Source organism: Rosa rugosa, chromosome 2, assembly GCF_958449725.1.
Source record: "Rosa rugosa chromosome 2, drRosRugo1.1, whole genome shotgun sequence".
NCBI lineage: Eukaryota > Viridiplantae > Streptophyta > Magnoliopsida > Rosales > Rosaceae > Rosa > Rosa rugosa.
Genome location: NC_084821.1, coordinates 39,810,407 through 39,831,052, shown reverse-complemented (window position 1 = coordinate 39,831,052; position 20,646 = coordinate 39,810,407). Strand labels below are relative to the sequence as shown.

The window sequence follows — 20,646 nt, the reverse complement described above, 5'->3', positions numbered from 1 at the left end:
ACACTCACTAATTTAGACATTTAGACATTGGAGTATCTCTTCTTCCAACTTGACTTGCCAACACCAATCCAACTTCTGAGGGCGTGAAGACAACCTCTTGACCGTGAAGTTTTCACTCTCATCTTAGTTACAAAAGTAGGGGAAGAGTGTTAAACAGCGACAAGCGTGGCCAGTGGCCCACCATTGTACCGATACTGTCCCAACTTAACCACCCGTTAGGTGTTGGGTTTTAATCACAAAAGGCCTCGGTACAATTGGGTAAGAGCCACCCACTTATAAGTTATATTTTATTTGTCACTTTTCCAATGTGGGATCTTTCCTCTCCAACACGCCCCCTCACGTGCAACCTAGCTCTAGGTCTGCACGTGAAATTCATTCATCCAATTCCCATATTGGAAATTGGGACACAAGTCTCATATTGGAGACTTGGTCAATACAATCCAAGGCCCACATTGGACACTTGGTAATTTCATTTCAATGGCAATACAAGGAACCCCAATTTGGGCTCATGATACGTGCCTACGTGGAGACGCAATTGGAGAGGGACCCGCTCTGATACCATGTTAAACAGCGACAAGCGTGGCCAGTGGCCCACCATTGTACCGATACTGTCCCAACTTAACCACCCGTTAGGTGTTGGGTTTTAATCACAAAAGGCCTCGGTACAATTGGGTAAGAGCCACCCACTTATAAGTTATATTTTATTTGTCACTTTTCCAATGTGGGATCTTTCCTCTCCAACAAAGAGAAGTTCTATCGAATTTTTCTGCACCAACAAGTTTATTGATTAGGAGTTTACTTTTTTTTTTTTGAGGAGGGAAACAAAAATTACAAGACGAAGGTCCTAATACAATCAGATCTAAAGTAATCAAAATTAATAGTGAAAAGAACTTATAGAGGAAGCTTGTTAATCTATGTAGTCGGATTTCTTGAGGAATGAGCATAGTCAGCAACGGCATCAGCGACAAAATTGGCTTCACGTGGGATGTGGATGAAAGAAACTTCTTCAAATTAACTGGCTAAAAATCGGATGTCCTTGATGAGGGTTCTGAGACACCATGGAGTGGTTCATTTTTTGTTGATAGCATCAATGACCAGCTTCGAGTCACCTTCGATTAGGAGTTAACTTTGTATTGTATAAAAGCTTCTAAAGGCAGATGAACATAAAAAATTCTGAAGAATTTCTCGATCGCTTTGTGATTGTAGTTATTTTACTATTTTAACCTCAGACCTCGCATGTATTAGTGCAGCATTGATAGGAATATTGGTCTCTTTCCTCTCTTGCAAATTGTTCTCTTTCCCTCACGCCCACAACGCCATGACACGACTGGTCGGCAAAACCAGAGGTGAACCCGAACTCGAAGACAGACGCAGAGGTCGCAGGTTTAATTATAATCATAATTGTATGTTCAAAAGCAAATCCGATCGGAGCCAAAGCTGTCGAGGTCTGCTTCTTATAAAGAGGGCCGTACCAGAAGCTGGCATCCCTCTTCAAAGGCGCAACTCTAATGCACGGAGAAACCACCATTACCGTCTCAGCGTTCCCCGCCGGCGCCAAGACCGGGACGATGAGGATCCCTGGAAGAATATGAAACGCCCAGCAGGTAGGTATATGCATGCTTTTTGTTGTTGGTTTAAGGGTGTTAGCCAGATAGGATCCATAAAGTTAACCTAGTAAGTCTCGTTAACCGGAACCAGACAAAAGTAGCCAATGATTATCACTTATCAACAAGGCTAGTTCATGTTGTACAGCTTCCTTCCCTTGATCATGTGTGTGTGTGTGTGTGTTGATAAGTGGTCAAAAGTGCATTCATATCTTCATAATTGCTTAACTATTGAGTAATTTATTGGCCTAATTTAATCTAACTATATCATATTCTTGCTTTATTAGGTCTGAGACTTGGATGATGGAATTGGACAATTAAAGGCCTAAAGGAGTTGCTGTGCTTGGACTTGGATGTGGACAAGTTGACTTTATTGGTCAAGTGCTTTGTATAATTATCTTTTGGGAGGAGATAAGTGTTCCCACGTGCCTAGCTCTCCATTCTTTCTTCTACATATTGGAAGGCACCTTCCCTTGCCTTGCCGCAGCCCAATATCACCAAATACCCAGAATCAATAAACCTTAATTAAGGGGGAGTGAAGGAAATTGAATAAGTATGAAGAGCCCAATCTCCGTGAAATTAGAGAACCAAGATCGACATCATATCAAGATGGAAGGAGATCTCCCAATTAAACCAGATTCTGAGAAGAAGTGGAAAGCAATTAAACTTCATCAAATGGCTCCTAGTATTTTGGGGATTGGATTCTTCTTCAGATTTTCTTGGGGGCAAAAGTGAAAGGTTATAAAGAGAGGTTGGAGCAGATTTCTCTTCTCTCTTCTTTTCCTTCAACCACAGTTCATCCTCTGCGTTGTACTCTTCCAAACTCATGGATCATTTTGTTGCTTTCATTTTTCTTATGGAGAACTAATCTCCTAGCTAAGGCTAGGGGAGAAACCTTGGATTTCCTATGTAGTTTTTATTAGTTCGATTCGACAAGAACTTCAATGCAAATTCAGTTTTTGGATGTTCAATTTTAATTTCTGCATTTACTTTTTCATTGATTGATGGGTATTTGATAATCTATTTCATAGGTTCAGCCATGTTTTTCCTATTGTGTAGTAAAAATATCCATGCTTTTGAGACTAAGTAGAGTTGCAGATTGATAAATAATTTCGTTGGAATTATGTCTTGATAGGTTGTTGCCATAGGTACAGTTTATACTTGAACTATTCCTAGAGAAATTAATTGGGCTTTGTGTGTTTGAACTACCATAAATTGGATTTATCTTTAGTGTCAGTTTTCTTGAATAAGTTTCAAGGAAAAGAGTCGAATTAATATGATTGCATAGGTGATTTAAGGTGGAACCCCGAAACCTTAGCGAATATCCTTATTGAATTTTCTCCTCAACTAAACTCATTCAAATTGTTTTCTTTTCAGTTTATTCATCATTCTGTGTTTTTCTCACTGCTCTCGGCGGAAACGACACTCGTACTTCTGAGTCTATACTACTACGCGACTCCTGCACTTGGGATTAGCAAGCAATTTTTTTGGCGCCGGTCGCCGGGGAGCGTTTGACGAAGCACACGGAATATTTCGACATTTGGTACATTCGTTCCATTTTCTTTTTTTTCATTTTGTTAGTGTTAGTTAGTTTAGTTTGTTTTCATTCTTATGCGTTATAGAGATCAGTTAGGTAGATTTGCTAAAAAGCCTGAGTGTGAAACTTTGTTTGGCAATTTGTTTGAGTCTTCGAGTTCGTCTGCATCATCTGTAAACATGGAAGACGACGACAATAATAATGTAAACAATGACCAAAACAATGTTTTGAATAATGTGCTCAACAATAATCTGCTTCCCCCACCTCCTCCACCTAGGACTTTGCAGACTTACTTGCATCCTGCACGTAATGCTCAGCCTTCTTGCATCATGTTACCACCTAACATGCCCAACATTGATTTTAGACCTGGCATTGTTCAACTTCTTCCTGCATTTCATGGTTTGGAAAATGAAAATCCATATGTGCATGTTAGGGCATTCGAGGAAGCAGTTACTGCATTTTATGATCAAGTTGCAGCCGTTGATTTTGTCAAACTAAAATTCTTTCCATTTTCGTTGCGGGACAAGGCAAAAGCTTGGTTGTATTCTTTGGGGGCTAGATCTATAGGTTCTTGGGCTGAAATGACTGAAGCATTTTTCAATGAGTATTTTCCTAATCATAAGACAATGGCTTTAAAGAGAAAGATCGCTAATTTTGCTCAAAATGAAAATGAGTCATTGTATCAAACTTGGAAAAGATTTAAGGAACTCTTGAGCTTATGCCCACATCATGGTTTTGAAACTTGGCGGTTGGCCAGTTGCTTTTATGAGGGACTTCTCCCTCGTGATCGTCAATTTATTGAGTCTATGTGCAATGGAAATTTCCTGAAAAAAGATCCTGATGAAGCCATAGAGTTTTTAGATGAGATTGCTAAGAAGGCTCACCAATGGAGTGACTCTTCTACTTTTGAGAGCACAGATCGCTCTAAGCCCTCCACACCTTCTGTGAGTAAAGGAATTTTTCAATTAAAAGAAGAAGACCACTGGAAGATGAAATATGAGACCTTACTTGCTGGTTTGAATAAATCTCACGTGCCTCAAACGGTTAATTGTAATCAAGTTTGTGATTATTGTTATGAGATTGGTCACTTTGGTCAAAATTGTCCTTCTTTGCAGGTGATGAATGAGCCACAAGTGGCTGCATTGGGAAATTTTCAGCGACAATATTCACCTTATTCGGAGACTTACAACCCAACAACAAAGAATCATCCCAACTTTCGTTGGCGGAATGAGTCTCACCCTCAGGTAAGTGTCCCTAACCCTCAATTTTCAGCACCTAATACATTTAATTCTAAGCCATCTCTGGGAGACACTCTTCAGACATTCATGCAAGAGCAGCAAAAACAAAGTCAAAGGTATGATGCCATGTTCACTAAATATGATTCTATGTTTGGTCAGATAGTTGAAGAGAATAAGGAAATTAAGAATCAGATTTCTAAATTAACCAATTCTCTTGCTTTTAATGAAAAAGGGAGGTTTCCTTCTAATACTGAGCCAAATCCCAAACGTATCAATTCGGTTGAAATAGTTGAGCATGCTGATTCTATTACTCTTAGGAATGGAAGAACAATTGAAAATGCACCTCCTGTTAAAGAGGTAGAGAAACCTAAGAGTAAAAATGAATTTGATGAGTCTAAAGAGAATGAAATTGTTGAAAATCATTCTGTGCCTGCACCATTTCCCAAAGCTTTACTTCCTTCAAAGAAAGTGAATCAGAATTCTGAAATTTTTGATCTTTTTAGGCAAGTAAAAATAAACATTCCCTTGTTAGATGCAATTAAGCAGGTGCCATCTTATGCAAAATTTTTGAAAGACTTGTGCACTGTGAAAAGGAAGCATAATGTGAAGAAAACTGCATTTTTAGCTGCTCATGTTAGTTCAGTACTTCAAAGTAAAATTCCTCCAAAATACAAAGATCCCGGTAGTCCTACTCTTTCTTGTGTCATTGGAGAACATTTTATTGATCGTGCTTTACTTGATTTGGGTGCTAGTGTAAACTTACTTCCTTATTCAGTGTACCTGCAGCTAGGTCTCGGTGAGCTTAAGCCTACAAAGCTTAAATTGCAGCTGGCTGATCGTTCTGTAAAAATTCCAAGGGGAATGATTGAGGATGTGTTGGTCCAAGTGGACAAATTTTATTATCCTGTTGATTTCTTTGTTTTGGACACAGAACCTGTTTCACACACTGAAAATCAAATCCCTGTTATTTTAGGACGTCCATTCTTAGCTACATGTGATGCTAACATTAGTTGCAGGAGTGGAGTGATGAAATTGAGTTTTGGAAATATGACAATGGAAGTTAATATTTTTAATGTGTTTAGGCAGCCATATGGAGATGAGGAATGTGAATTTGTTGATTTTATTGGAACTCTAATGCATGAACAATTTGTGAAGAGCAGCGTTGTAGATGTGTTAGAAAATTTCCTCATGAATTCAAATGATTCTAATGTTGCTGAAATTGCTGAAATAAGTTCATATTTTGGTTCTTTTCAGGTCCAAGGAGTGAATGGATGGACGCCTAAGTTTGAGAAGCTTCCACCGCGAGTTGAGAGCAAACCATCAAGTGTAGAGGTGCCAAAACTGGAACTGAAACCTCTGCCAGCAGGCCTAAAACATGCATTCTTGGGTCCAAACGACACTTTTCCTGTGGTAATATCCTCTTTACTTACTGTTGAACAGGAAGGTATGTTGTTAAATGTCTTGAAGGCCCATAAATCTGCTATGGGTTGGTCTATTGCTGATATTAAGGGAATTAGCCCTCTTGTTTGCACACATAAGATTTTCTTAGAAGAGGATGCTAAACCATCTAGGGAGCCACAACGTAGACTAAACCCAAACATGAAAGAAGTTGTAAAAACTGAGGTCTTGAAATTGTGGGATGCGGGTATTATTTATCCAATTTCCGACAGTAAATGGGTTAGTCCTACACAGGTTGTACCTAAGAAATCTGGAATAACAGTGATCAAGAATGATAAAAATGAATTGGTTCCTACTAGGGTTGTTTCTAGTTGGCGCATGTGCATAGACTATAGGAAACTTAATTCCGCAACTAGGAAAGATCATTTTCCCTTACCTTTCATTGATCAAATTTTAGAAAGGGTTGCAGGCCATGAGTTTTATTGTTTTCTAGATGGTTACTCAGGTTATTATCAAATTGAAATTGCCATTGAAGATCAAGAAAAAACTACTTTTACATGTCCATTTGGTACGTTTGCTTTTCGTAGAATGCCATTTGGTTTGTGTAATGCTCCTGCCACATTTCAAAGATGCATGATTAGTATTTTCAGTGACATGGTAGAGCAATTTCTTGAAGTTTTCATGGATGACATATCTGTTTTTGGTGATTCATTTGATGAATGTTTGTCTAATCTAGAAAGAGTGTTGATAAGATGTGAAGAGAAAAATCTTGTTCTGAACTGGGAAAAGTGTAATTTCATGGTCCCTTCTGGAATTGTTCTTGGTCACATTGTTTCTTCTAAGGGAATTGAAGTAGACAAGTCTAAGATTGAACTGATTGCTAAATTACCTGTTCCAAAGAGCATAAAAGATGTTAGATCATTTTTAGGACATGCTGGTTTTTATAGGAGATTTATAAAGGATTTCAGTGCCATACACTACTACAGAAATTGAAACAGACGACGGGCAAAAACTGTCGTCTGATATGGATGCTGACCGTCGTATATCGAGGCGCCGTCTGATGAAGGTTGATTATAGGGAACCGTCGTGTGAAGGGATCGGCAGCATGTCGGCAGCATGTCGGCAGCATGCTGGCAGTCTGTCGACAGCATTAGCTGTTGTGTGACTATTCTTCAGACAACGGGCGACTTTAAAAACTGTTGTGTGATTGCGATTCAGATGTCGCTTTATTTTATGGCCGTTGTGTGAGTTTTATTCACACAACGCTCTTTACAAAGCATCCGTTATCTGTTTTGAGTTCAGGCCACAGTTGTTATTTTGTGTCCGTTGTGTGACTTGTATTCACACGACTCTTTTTTTATAAGCATATGTTGTCTGTTTTGAATTCAGACGATGGTTGTTTATTTTTGTGCGCGTTGTGGGACTTTCATTCACACGACTCTTTTTTTATAAGCATATGTTGTCTGTTTTGAATTCAGACGATGATTGTTTATTTTTGTGCGCGTTGTGGGACTTTCATTCACACGACTCTTTTTATAAGCATTGCATTGTCTGTTTTGAATTCAGACGACAGAAAATTAGCCAAATGTAGGCTTTCACACGACACGCCGAAATCAGAAATTACCAAATGAACAGTAATTAGATTAATATATAATTTTATCTAATATTGTTATAATCCACATAATTGTACCTAAATGGATTAGACAATGCAAAATAAGGAGCACATCTATATATGCTACTCCAATAGCAAAAGAAGGAGCACGTGCATCTGTATATGCTACTCCAATAGCAAAATAAGTGAAGAAATGTACTTTAAATTGTCACTTCAGACCACAAAAACACATTTCTAGCCTATTTCACTTCTGAGCTTCTAGGCCATGAGCAACTGCAGACTACAACTTGAGGATGTTCTTCACCACATAACTTGCGAGCTCATTACGCACTTCATCAATTTCCACTTGACAATAAACATGGTTGGCTCTCCTACCCCACTGTAACAGTTTAAAAATTACAAATTTAAACTCATGCCATGCCATTTGATAAACTGAAACAATACTACTTTGAAAACTAAAAGCAAACATGCAGACTCTGTCATTTTCAAAATGAAAAGTTTCATGAGTTACCTTATCTGCAAAACCCAAGTTTGTATCATATATGATGTCCCTCATATATCTCATCACAAAATAGCCGCACTGTTTGTCGTTTGGCTGTGATGGAATACCCTAAAAAAATACACAACGTGCACCATCAATCAACAACATACATATATATACTAATTATTGACTGAATTATTATTCAAAAGGAAATAAATATATTTAACACATACTGCCATGTTCTTCCATTGAATAGAACCCCGTCCTTTCTTGTTGCGGTCCCCTCTAAACATTGATATGGCACTATATATAAGCAGACCAACATTAGAAAAGACCAACAATATATAATTAAGCTGACCAACAATAGAAAGGACCAGCATATATAGTGGAACAAACTTCTAGTGAACAATTCAGTTTCGAGCAACTTACGTGTCAACAATATCTTTCCATTCTCCGTTACCCCCAAGGCGTCTTTTTAATGGATCCATGTAATAGACAGTCTCATTGTCCGGATCAATCACAGTTAATATCCAATGAGCACTACAATTCATTCAAATCATTATAGGAAAATATCCATGTGCATGTAAAAGCGGCAATCATATGAATAACAAAGGTTTGGTTTAAGCACACATACGATGCATTGTAAGGCAACAAGAAAATCTGATTTGGAGAAGCACTTATCAGGCGATCTTTTATACTTCGGGACCTCGTTGTTGCACTCCCACACCCTATCTCACCAATCAATGCTGGGTCAATGAAACCAACCATGTCTAGCATCATAGACTCTTTTAGTACATCATATAAGTACCTAAAGCACAGGGAACATGCATACATCACATACTAATAAATTAATAACCAAGAAAGGTTCTGAACTTGGGACAACCATACATAAATATCATGGAACTTCATGTTAAAAAAATAAATTTACCTCATGTACAACACTATAAGGGTTCCTGTTACTTCTGCCATGTTTGCAAGCCTCTTAACATCCAAGTCAAGTAGATAGCTCTTAGCATTAATACCAAATACCCGCTCTTCTTTATAAAAGCAAACAGCTTTCCTATCTTTGAATCCTTCTTTTCCCCACTGACATAACTTCTGCAATGCGGCTGGCAAGCTTAATTCGAGTGACTGCAAGTCAAACTCTTCTTCTACATCTTCCGTAAACTGATTCCTTTTCTGCTTCCTACTTGCTTTACCACTTGCTTTTTTCTAAATGAAGAAACAAGACAGTTAACAATGGAAAAAACCTCACATTATCTAAATAAAAACTCACTGTTCATATACAAATATATTTACCTTTTCATCAAATATGATCAGGTTTTTCGGCCACATTACCCAGCTCCCCATAGCTTGCTTTACTGTCGTAATCTCATCTTCTACAACAAATGGAATCACAGCCTTTTCCTCCAAAGCAGCATAAACAGAAACACGTAATCTGTCATCTCCCAATGGAGTCCCATGACAAACTTCTAATGGACCATCGCTTGTCATAACCGTTGCAAGAGCAACAATATGGTCAGCTGAACCCAATGCTAACTTGCATTTCTTCTCAGTAGGATTTACCTACACCAACAATAAGTAAATAATAATACACATAATCATATGAACACAATGATATGCAGAAACTTGTGCAACAATGAAAGAACAATCAGTTTTGAGCATGAGTTGTCAATCTACAAATTTTGATTGCTAAACAATTCAACATACATACTATAATCGAAACCTAGCCACTAAATTACTGATCAAGGATTGAATCACACGTACATACAACTAGAACAATATGTAAATAATAATGCAACTAAATATACCTTTGTTCTTTTATCTAGCAAGGTCAAATCCACCGATTCCATTTCCTCATTATCATTTATCACCCCATCAACATGCACCTGATTCTTTCCGGCATTATCTTCATGGGCAACTTCTTCAATTGCTGCTTCAAAATCAATGTTGGACTTCTTGACCTTTGAAGTCTTCTTCCTCTGATTTTGCAGCAACTGTCTCTCCATCACATCCAACAGATTTGTCATTGCACCATCTTCCACAACATTGTCTTGTTTGTTAGCAGCCTTGAGACATGAATCTACCGCATGTGAACAACTTGCTTGCCCAGATGTGTGGTCATTGACTACAACTTTTGCTTCTCCAACAGTGGTAACTACCTCATGGCTCCTTACATCAACTCTTGCTTCCAATTGTTCAATCCTAGAAAGCAAGAATGCCTTTTCAGATGCCATTATCTTTTCCCTCTCATGGGCTGCTATATTTTCTCTCTCTTCAACCGCTATCTTTTCCCTCTCATGGGCTGCTATCTTTTCCCTCTCTTCAGCCGCTATCTTTTCCCTCTCTTCGGCCACTATCTTTTCTCTCTCTTCAGCATATATCTTCTCCCTCAACTCATCCTCCAACTTCTGTTTCTCTTCTTCAATTATCTTCCTCACACTTTGTCTCATTGACTCATTAACGCTCTCCTTTCTGCGTTTTGGGAGGTGGAAGTATCCATTTGGGTTACAAACGTAACCCCCTATGCCTCTAACTCTGCCCCTGTGCTCTGGAGTCCCCAAAGCTAATGTCAGCACATCGGTACTTCCATTTACGGTCAGTTCGCCATCGCGTTCCTTACGTTTCAGTGTCTCCTACCATATGCAATATAGGTTTCAGGTTAAATTTAAGAAATTCAATAATGACACCAAACTAGAATAGCAAAATGAAACAAGTATAAGGTACATACAATTTTTTCAGCAGTATCTTTAATCACATCATGTTTAAAAGTTCCTTGTTTGGTTTGGCGTCCTTTGACCCAAAGCGTTGCTCTATCGATTTCCTCTTCTGGCACAGTTTTAGACTATATATATATCAAAAAAGCTCTATCAGTTTTACATTAAAATGATATATGATGTAGCCTTACAATTAAACATATCTGACACTTGTACTAACCAGCTCTTCTCTCAATCCCGCGTATCCCTTACGCGACATATGGTGATCATACACATTTTTGTGACGCCTTGCCTTTTGTTCCTCATGCATTTTCTGCATTTCATTTACATAAATAAGCACACATAAATACAATCAGTCTTTCTGAAATACAGTTAAAAATGCGATCAGTAAACTTACCAAAAATGAATCGCTTGTCCTTTCCTTTACAAAAACATTCCAATCATCAACAGTTATAAACCTATAGTCATCGGGGGGAAATTGTAAAGATTCAGGAGCATCCAAATATGGCAACACATACAATGTTGTGAGTCTTGACTTAAATTCTCTCCATTTCGTTCCAGCAGATTTTAAAACCATCTTCTTGCATTCAGGTCCCAATACGAATGACGTCTATATAAAAAGAACCATCAGTGCATAAATAATATTAGAACATGCTTCTAACATGAATGTGAATTAATAAAAACAAGCTTCAGTTGCATAAATAATATTAGAACATGCTTCTAACATGAATGTGAATTAATAAAAACAAGCTTCAGTTGCATAAATAATATTACAACATGCTTCTAACATGAATGTGAATTAATAAAAACAAGCTTCACTAATAATTAATCAACCCTTACCAGAACGGTCTCCCAAAGATTGCTTTTTTTTGTCTTCGATACTTTAGGCCAAGATACTATTGAAATTGGGATATTAGTCCTTGCCAAAACACCGATGTAGGATTGCAATGCATCTGCATTATTCCCTATTGGATCCCCATTCTTATCAAACTCGACTATAAGTCTCTTCTTTAGAATCCTGCTCGTTGTCATCCTTGACATTGTAACGCGGTGACGCTTGAGCAACTTAAGCCCTCCAGTACATCCATCATCCTCCTCCTGCGTCTTCTTCTTCCCGCGCTTCTTTGATTTACTCACACTTGCAGCAGAATTATTTGAAACAGATTCCCTATCCTTGGTCTTTGAAGACTTCGACTTCCTTACTTTATGTGTTTTTGAAGTCTTCTTTGTTGGATTTGAGACAGCCTTTGAATGCACCATTATCTATACCAAGCAAAAAACAATCAGTTGTAACTTAGCAACAATCCATTTTATATGCTGCCACAAAGTTTAAGCATTCAACAAAATATCTTATCAACCCCATTAAATTAAGCAAGTTCAGATAATCAATTGTAGAGTTGAATTGACTTACCTTGTTTTGCAATTAAAATTTTCCAGCAGCTTTTTGAGCTCCCTTTCTCTCTCACCCTTGCAATCAACCACAAGTTTCCTGCCAAAATGTAACAAAAGGGGTACTTTAGTACAAAAGTTAAGCAAAATGGACGCTTACCTACTAATCATTTTAATAAAAACAAATCAGTCATCATCCAAGTACATTCAAATTTCATACTAATCATACTAATCATCCAAGTACATTCAAGTAAAATCAAATCAGCCATAATCCAAGTATATTAACTTCAACATAAACATGAACAAACAACCATAAAAGGCACCGTAATATGAAATTCCTTACATTAACAAACATAATCATTCTTCAAATAACATTACAATGAGCAATTCTATTATTCATTAACCAAAATAGTCTCATTGTCTGCTCTAATGTATCCTATTTCTCCATCTCCACTCTCAATAGATGGCATTCTATCAGTAAAGGGCTGGTGATCAATTATAGTGTCCCCAAGCTCATCATCATGAGCCAAGTCATTGTAATCCCTTTGTGGGACTCTTAGAACAACTGACCACCTAGGATCTACCGGATCTTGGACATAAAAAATTTGATAGACAGATGTAGCCAAAGCAAATATGTCATTTAGATGGCCTCTCCTATTCAAATTCACTAAAGTGAAACCAATGTCGTCCACCTTGACACCCTTTGAACTCTCAACCCAATCACACTTAAAGAGGGGCAGCCTAAACTTAGCATAATCTAGCTCCCAAATTTCATCTATCACCCCATAGAAGACCATATCGTCATCTACAGGTTTTCTGTCCCTAGCACTAGCAACAACCATAGCTTCAGCCTCTAGGTAAACGCCACTATTCTGACACACTCGAACATTGTCAAGTGACTTTGTGTAAAATTGAACTCCATCAATTTTGTAACTGTTGAATTTTGCTACTTCATGGCTTGGTCCATCTGCAATCCACCTAACTGTTTCAGATATGTTGCTTGCAGGATCATCCAGTTGTTGCCCCACCTGTAAAGATAAATTATTACTAAGTCAGGTCTACATAAACAAGCATCATTTAACTAATTGAAAGCAACTAACAAGATGATATAGAACTTGATACATCCCATGACTTACCCTTATCTTCACCCAATCTGCAAATGAATTGTTTTGTTTGTCCTTAAGCCACTTCTTATTCTTTTTGAACCTCGGAAAAGCTCTCTTCAAATATTCCGTATGCTCGCTGCAAACAAAAAGCCAAAGAAAAGTTGCAGGGTTACTTAGTGCTTATGAAGAGATTAATATTAAATATATAAAAGAGAAAAGCTAAACAAAAAGTTGGACTTACATAAAGTAGGTTCTGAACTCTTCGGTGTTTTGTAGAACACAAAGATGCGCTTGGTTGAACTCACTGCCATAGATAGAGGAGACTTTAGCACCAGAAGTCGGTTTGCACTCCTTAGAACGCTGTTTTGGAATTCCAATAGTTTGGTCGGACAATAAGCGTTCGGCTAAAAACTCCACAGCTTCTTCTGCAATATAATTCTCTGCTATACAACCCTCAGGCCGATTTCTATTGCGAACATAACCCTTGCAAACCTTCATGTATCTTTCAAAAGGATACATCCACCGATAGAAAACTGGTCCACATAATTCAACTTCTCTAACTAGGTGAACCGTCAAATGTACCATTATATCGAAGAATGAAGGAGGAAAATACTTCTCAAGCAAGCACAATGTCTCAACAATATCACTTTGAATTTTGGGCAGCTTAGATACCTCAAATGATTTGCTGCAAATCTCAGTGAAGAAAAGACATAATCTGATAACAGCAACTCTAACCGGTTTGTCTAATACAGCCCTTAATGCAACGGGAAGGAGTTGTTGCATTAACACATGACAATCATGAGACTTCATCCCACTAAGCCTTAGGTCATCCATTGAAACCAGATTATGAATGTTAGAACAGTAGTTTTGAGGGACCTTCATACAACAAAAACAACCACAAACTGATTTCTTCTCATCTAAGGTCAGATTCCAACTCGCTAATGGCAAGCGATTTTTTTTCGAACCATCAAGATTAGGTGCAAGTTCAGTTCTAATACCCATCTCAACCATATCCAAACGGGCCTTGATGCCATCTTTTGTTTTTCCTGGAATGTTTAACAATGTGCCTAAAAGACTGTCACAAACATTTTTTTCAATATGCATCACATCTAGGCAGTGGCGAACCGGAAGAAATTTCCAGTATTCAAGTTCAAAAAAGATCGACTTCTTCTTCCAACAAGGTCTATTTTCATCCTCATCACCCTTGTACGGAGGAGGAGGATGTTTCTTCCCAAACGGCCAAATTAACACTTCTTCTTCCATCCTTTTTAGAACTTCTTCTCCACTCAATGGAACAGGAGCAGCTTCAAGTTCTTGCTGGTTATCAAAAGCAGCCCGTTGCTTTCGGTAAGGATGATTTCTTCCTTTCCACCTTCTATGCCGTATATAAGCCATCTTCCCTCCATGGACCAGCCTCTTTGGTAATGTCTTTTCAAGACATATTGGGCATGCATTATACCCTTTAACAATGCTCCCAGACAAGTTACCATAGGCTGGAAAATCATTGATTGTCCAAAATAGTGCAGCCTTGAGAGTAAAATACTCGTTGCTGCAAGCATCATAAACTCCCTTTACTCCCTCCCAAAGAACCTTCAAATCATCGATTAATGGTTCTAAATAGACATCGATGTCATTTCCAGGTTGTTTAGGCCCGGAAATCAACAACGTTAACATCATATATTTTCTTTTCATACAAAGCCAAGGAGGGAGATTGTAGTTGACAAGAATGACTGGCCAACAACTGTATTTGCTGCTTAGGGAACTATGAGGATTAAACCCGTCTGACGATAGCGCAAGCCTAAGGTTTCTTGACTCCAAACCAAACTCAGGCCACTTCTCATCAACTGATTTCCAGGTCAACGCATCTGCCGGGTGACGCATTAACCCATCTTTCGGTCTATCAGTGGCATGCCAAGTCAAACTACTAGCTGTTTTTGTAGATTGAAACATTCTCTTAAACCTAGGAATTGGTGGAAAATACCAGAGTACCTTAGCGGGTACACCCTCTCTCTCCTTCGAATTTTTTCCAACTTTCCACCTAGAGACACCACAAGTAGGACAATTGATATTATCTGTGTACTGTTTTCTATACAAAATGCAGTCATTAGGACATGCATGTATCTTCCTATAATCCATCCCTAGTGCCCCCAAAGTCTTCTTGGCCTCGTACACAGATGTAGGAATTTCATTACCTTCGGGAAGATGCTCACCGAAAGCAATCAGCCAATCGGAATAAGCTGCATCGCTCATTCCATGTTTAGCTTTTAAATTATACAACTTCACCAGCACACTCAACTTTGTGAATCGTACACAGCCAGGGTACAATGGCTTATTTGCATCCTCAACAAACTCTTTAAAATCATTGCACTCTGATGAAAACTCATTGTCATCATCAGACCTATCCATTGTACAATCTACCCCAACATTCTCATCCACTGATTCAGATTCAATCGAACCTGAGGCTGAATCTTCACTACTACCCGAAGACGTATCTTCTTTCTCCCCATGCCACTTCCACACCTTATAAGTTTCATCAACCCCATTATAATACAGATGAGTCTTAATAACAGAGATGGGAAAGAAATCCATATTCCCACATTTTGAACATGGACAAGCGACATTGTTAGGATTTTTCGCATTTTCTAAAGCAAACTTCAAGAAACTTCCCACCCCTAACTCATAAGCTAAAGATCTTTTATCCGCATGCATCCAAGACCTATCTTCCATCTAAGCAAAGAAGACAACAATAAACAGACTATATCATTATGCTGTCCCTCTAAACACATATGCAAATACACAGCCTTCAAAATCCAAATCCATCATTAACCAAGCAAAAAACAATAAGTTGTATCTATAGTACTTATACTTTGCACAAAATATATACAAAAAATTCTTATCAACAACCCATTTTATATGCTGCCACAAAGTTTAAGCATTCAATAAAATATCTTATCAACCCCATTAAATTAAGCAAGTTCAGAAAATCAATTGTAGGATTGAATTGACTAACCTTATTTTGCTATTAAAATTTTCAAGCAGCTTTTTGAGCTCCCTTTCTCTCTCACCCTTGCAATCACCACAAGTTTCCTGCCAAAATTTAACAAAAGCGGTACTTTAGTACAAAAGTTAAGCAAAACGGACGCTTACCTACTAAGCATTTAAATAAATCACACTTATTGGACTGGAAGACAGTAATGACACTCATAGATCAACAAAATATCTAAACTTCTTGAGCTTACTTATAATAAGATCATTACTTAGTAAGAGCAGTATGCAAAACTGATGCAAATCACTATAAAATTGAACCAATATCAATATTTGATAAGCAATTTCAACCAGTAAGTGCAATGAATACATAGGGTTGATGTATCCTCATCAACTTCTCATTGTTCAATCATTAACCAACCAAATGAAAATAGAAAATCATGACCAGTAAAGTTACCGTGTTTAATCCCAAGCCCAAGGTACCAATACTCCATCTAAGCCTCCAACTCTTGCTGCACTTGAGAAAACCTACAAATAGAACAACAATCAAGTATCTTAGTTAGAATTTCAAATAGGAGATCAAAACGACACCTAAAGATGAACTACATGTGATCTGAACAATGTTCCTAAATTCCCCGTATCATTCAATCCAAATTAATAAAGCAACAAATATCAACTCATCTAGACCATAACATGCTCATTAGGTTGCTAAATTAATAACAAACCTCCAATAATAGACCCTCTCTACACTACTACAATCAATGAGATCTTTGAGGCTTGTATTAATCATCCATTTAAAATTCCCCCAATGGCACATTACATCTTTACTGAACAGAACTTTATTTTTTCGTAAATCTTTCCCCAAACTAATTATATTTTAAATCAGATAATTTTTTTTTTTTTCAAGCCATTAGTAACTTATCTTTCAAAAACTGCACTGTAAAAATAAATTAAGGTGTATGATCGAGCAGAGGTTCAATGTGGTTCAATAAAGAAAGAGACAATTAAAGATGGAGTGATGGAGGCAGACACTTTAGCTCAGACTTTCATAATGAATCCCCACACAAAAACATATCCAACTCAACTCATCCACCTGTCCCAACAACCATCATGCAACTCTTTAGTTCCAACCCCATCAAAATTTAAGATATATATGCAGCTTTTTCATTCCTAGCTTAGCTAAAACCAGTTAATCAGACTCTTTGATTCAAATCAATCCAAACACGTGTAACCTTTAAATCCTTTACTTTACCTCTACATAACAGTAACAACTAGCTCTTACGAGTTGGAGAAGAATAAAATTCTGTGTTTGCATGTGTATGCCCGAACTGCTAGCCCAGTATTATAATAGCTCATACGGTGTTGTACCAGTTAAGAACAACAACTCAGATGATGAAATCAAATATTCAAATCTGCATCTCATTATCATCACCGCATGTATATACATATAAACAAAAATTTAAGCAACCCAGAAGATAATTAAACAGAATCAACATGGAGGAACAGAATCAAGCATATTCACAGATTATTAAAAAGCCGAAAGCTTAGCCCATGATAATTACACCAAAAAGATCAAAACTTGAGAGGACCCAACTGAAAACAAGGCGTAATAATCAAAACCCAGTTACAGAATCGAAGAGAATCAATCAAAAGAAACGATTTTGATACCTGAGGCTGCATGCGACGGGAACCAGTCCGAGAGGCTAAACTGGCCAATAGTGCTTCGCTCTAAGGGAATCGGCTCGATCCGGAGAGGCTAAACTGGCTCAATCTCAGTTCACCGGCTCAATCCCATTCGCAGAGAGATGAGATTGGTTAGAGAGAAGAATGAGGGTTTCGGAGAGTGAGGTTTTGGCTAGAGAGTGAGGATTTTCATTTTGGTTTGGGTCTGTCGAGATAGAGAGAAGAATGAGGGTTTGGGAGAGTGAGGTTTAGGGTAGAGGGTGAGGATTCTAGTTTTCGTCTGGGTCTGTCGACAGTGAGGTGACCAAGAGGAGGGCTTTGTTTTTGGGTGTGTCAATTGACAGTGAGACGGGTCAATTAAGATAGAGCGAGGCGCTAGCTGTCAAGAGAGGGTTTTGCTATTTTGTTATATTTTTTGCTCCAAGTACTTGTTAGGGTTTCAGCTAGATTTGTGAGGCCCTAATGCCCTATCAATTTGGAAAAGGACTCACACAACAGATTTGTGTAAGAAGGTGGTCTGAATGAAGCCATTTAAATTTGGGGGTTGTATCCTATTAATTGGACTTCCCTCCTTCGGGAGTTGGAGAAAAATTGTGGCGTGGGAAATCTCCCTCCTTCAGCCAAACATACTGATCACACCACAGTTTTGTTATTTTTCGTCGTCGGATTAATACATGTTGGGGGGAAATTGGGGGTTTCAGATGGGGTTTGGCACCACTTACATGGTGGGAAAGTTGCCGCTCAATTTTTTAAGCGTCACACAACGGTTTTTTCATTAAACGCCGTCTGAACTAATTCACAAGTCCATATCAGACGACAAATTTTGTAAAAACGACGTCTGAAAAAATAAAAATCAATCAGACGACGGAAAATTATGATACGTCGTGTGAGAGGCGTCGTCTGATTGAGTTTTTGTAGTAGTGATATCTAGACCCTTGTGTAATCTCTTGTCTAAAGACACTCCATTTGTTTGGACTGATGCTTGTCAGGTTGCTTTTGAAAGATTAATTGCATTACTCACTTCTGCTCCTATTATGCAATCACCTGATTGGAATTTGCCTTTTGAAATTATGTGTGATGCTAGTGACTTTGCAATAGGGGCTGTTTTGGGGCAAAGAAAAGATAAGAAACCATATGTCATTTACTATGCAAGTAGAACTTTGAATAGTGCTCAAATGAATTACTCAACAACTGAAAAAGAGCTCCTTGCGGTAGTATTTGCATTAGATAAATTTCGTGCTTACCTTGTTGGATCGCCTATTGTTGTTTTCACTGACCACGCAGCTTTAAAATACCTCCTCACTAAGAAGGATGCTAAGGCTCGACTTATTAGGTGGATCCTCCTACTCCAAGAGTTTGACATCACTATCAAAGACAAAAAGGGAGTCGAGAATGTGGTGGCAGACCATTTATCTAGATTGGTTTTTGATGAAAATCCTGACTTGCAGCCTATTAATGATTCTTTTCCTGATGAGCAGCTTTTTGTTATTTCGGAATTACCTTGGTATGCTAACATTGTTAATTATCTTGTCACAGGTAAAATCCCTCCGGATTGGAATGCACAAGATAGGAAAAAGTTCCTGGTGGAGGTACGCAGTTTCTTTTGGGATGATCCTTATTTATTTAAATATTGTGCAGACCAAATTTATAGGAGATGTGTACCTGAGAATGAAATGCATGATGTGATTTCTTTTTGCCATAATGAAGCATGTGGTGGCCATTTTTCTGTTAAAAAAACAGCTGCTAAAATTTTGCAATGTGGATTTTATTGGCCAACTCTGTTTAAGGACACCAATGCATATTGTCGAACATGTGAGCGTTGTCAAAAGTTAGGAGCGATAACTCGTAGAAATATGATGCCTCTGAATCCCATTTTAGTCATTGAAATATTTGATTGTTGGGGCATTGATTTTATGGGCCCGTTTCCTTCATCTTTTGGATATCTATATATCTTGGTAGGCATTGATTATGTATCTAAATGGATTGAGGCTGTTCCTTGTCGGAAAAATGACCAAAAAACTGTTTTGAAATTTTTGAAAGAAAATATTTTCTCTAGACATGGAACACCTAGGGCTATTATTAGTGATGGGGGTAAGCATTTTTGCAATAAGCCTTTCGAGGCCTTGATGAAGAAATATGGAGTTACTCATAAAGTGGCCACCCCTTATCACCCACAAACAAGTGGTCAGGTTGAACTTGCCAATAGGGAAATAAAACAAATTTTGGAAAAAACAGTGAACCCAAACCGTAAGGATTGGTCTTTACGACTAATTGATGCACTTTGGGCTTACCGTACAGCTTATAAAACCCCAATTGGTATGTCCCCCTATAGATTAATCTATGGAAAAGCTTGTCACTTACCTGTCGAATTGGAACACAGAGCTTATTGGGCGATCAAGACATTTAATTTTGGTCTGAATGATGCAAGTTCTCTTAGGAAACTTCAGTTGAATGAATTGGAAGAAATTCGGAATGAAGCATATGAAAATTCTAGGATTTACAAGGAACGAATGAAAGTTTTCCATGATAAGAAAATTTTGAGAAAAACTTTTGAACCTGGTCAAAAAGTTCTTTTGTATAATTCTAGATTGCATTTGTTTCCTGGTAAGCTTCGCTCTAGGTGGACAGGTCCGTTCGTGGTTAAAAGAGTTTTTCCATTTGGTGCTATTGAAATTGAGGACCCAAAGAATGGTAATGTGTTTAAAGTTAATGGGCAGCGTTTCATGTTGTACAGCTTCCTTCCCTTGATCATGTGTGTGTGTGTGTGTGTGTGTATTAAGTTTGTGCAGCAAAATGACGTCAAATGTGCCTTTCTTATGATACGAGTTTTTTGTTTACAGCTGCTACGAGTGGCCCTAGCTTTTCAGAGTTGTTCGCCGGGTGATTTTCCTGAAGG

General features: G+C 38.0%; 4 protein-coding genes and 1 non-coding gene across 5 annotated transcripts; 1 reads left to right on the top strand and 4 right to left on the bottom strand.

Annotated features, from left to right (window-relative positions):
* The first annotated feature begins 1,003 nt into the window (after positions 1 to 1,003).
* On the top strand, positions 1,004 to 6,785 carry LOC133733575 (uncharacterized). Its single transcript, XM_062161210.1, has 3 exons — positions 1,004 to 1,604; positions 1,892 to 2,355; positions 2,982 to 6,785. The coding sequence occupies exon 3, from the start codon at positions 3,216 to 3,218 to the stop codon at positions 6,768 to 6,770; it is 3,555 nt and encodes a 1,184-aa protein (XP_062017194.1). The 5' UTR covers positions 1,004 to 1,604; positions 1,892 to 2,355; positions 2,982 to 3,215; the 3' UTR covers positions 6,771 to 6,785.
* On the bottom strand, positions 3,770 to 3,877 carry LOC133734906 (small nucleolar RNA R71). The gene has a single exon (XR_009858651.1). It is a non-coding gene; the product is annotated as a small nucleolar RNA R71 (small nucleolar RNA).
* Positions 6,786 to 7,558: 773 nt separating the features above from the next.
* LOC133730153 (uncharacterized) lies at positions 7,559 to 8,663 on the bottom strand. Its single transcript, XM_062157800.1, has 5 exons — positions 8,505 to 8,663; positions 8,300 to 8,410; positions 8,104 to 8,173; positions 7,901 to 7,999; positions 7,559 to 7,768 (listed from the first exon to the last, which is right to left on the bottom strand). The coding sequence occupies exons 1-5, from the start codon at positions 8,648 to 8,650 to the stop codon at positions 7,670 to 7,672; spliced, it is 525 nt and encodes a 174-aa protein (XP_062013784.1). The 5' UTR covers positions 8,651 to 8,663; the 3' UTR covers positions 7,559 to 7,669.
* Positions 8,664 to 10,483: 1,820 nt separating this feature from the next.
* LOC133731628 (uncharacterized) lies at positions 10,484 to 11,183 on the bottom strand. The gene is made up of 3 exons (XM_062159003.1): positions 10,985 to 11,183; positions 10,808 to 10,900; positions 10,484 to 10,715 (listed from the first exon to the last, which is right to left on the bottom strand). Exons 1-3 carry the CDS (start codon positions 11,162 to 11,164, stop codon positions 10,548 to 10,550), a joined length of 441 nt encoding a protein of 146 aa, XP_062014987.1. The 5' UTR covers positions 11,165 to 11,183; the 3' UTR covers positions 10,484 to 10,547.
* Positions 11,184 to 11,412: 229 nt separating this feature from the next.
* On the bottom strand, positions 11,413 to 16,597 carry LOC133730734 (uncharacterized). Its single transcript, XM_062158270.1, has 6 exons — positions 16,525 to 16,597; positions 16,093 to 16,169; positions 13,324 to 15,809; positions 13,113 to 13,218; positions 12,381 to 13,004; positions 11,413 to 11,850 (listed from the first exon to the last, which is right to left on the bottom strand). Exons 3-6 carry the CDS (start codon positions 15,807 to 15,809, stop codon positions 11,413 to 11,415), a joined length of 3,654 nt encoding a protein of 1,217 aa, XP_062014254.1. The 5' UTR covers positions 16,093 to 16,169; positions 16,525 to 16,597.
* Positions 16,598 to 20,646: the final 4,049 nt, after the last annotated feature.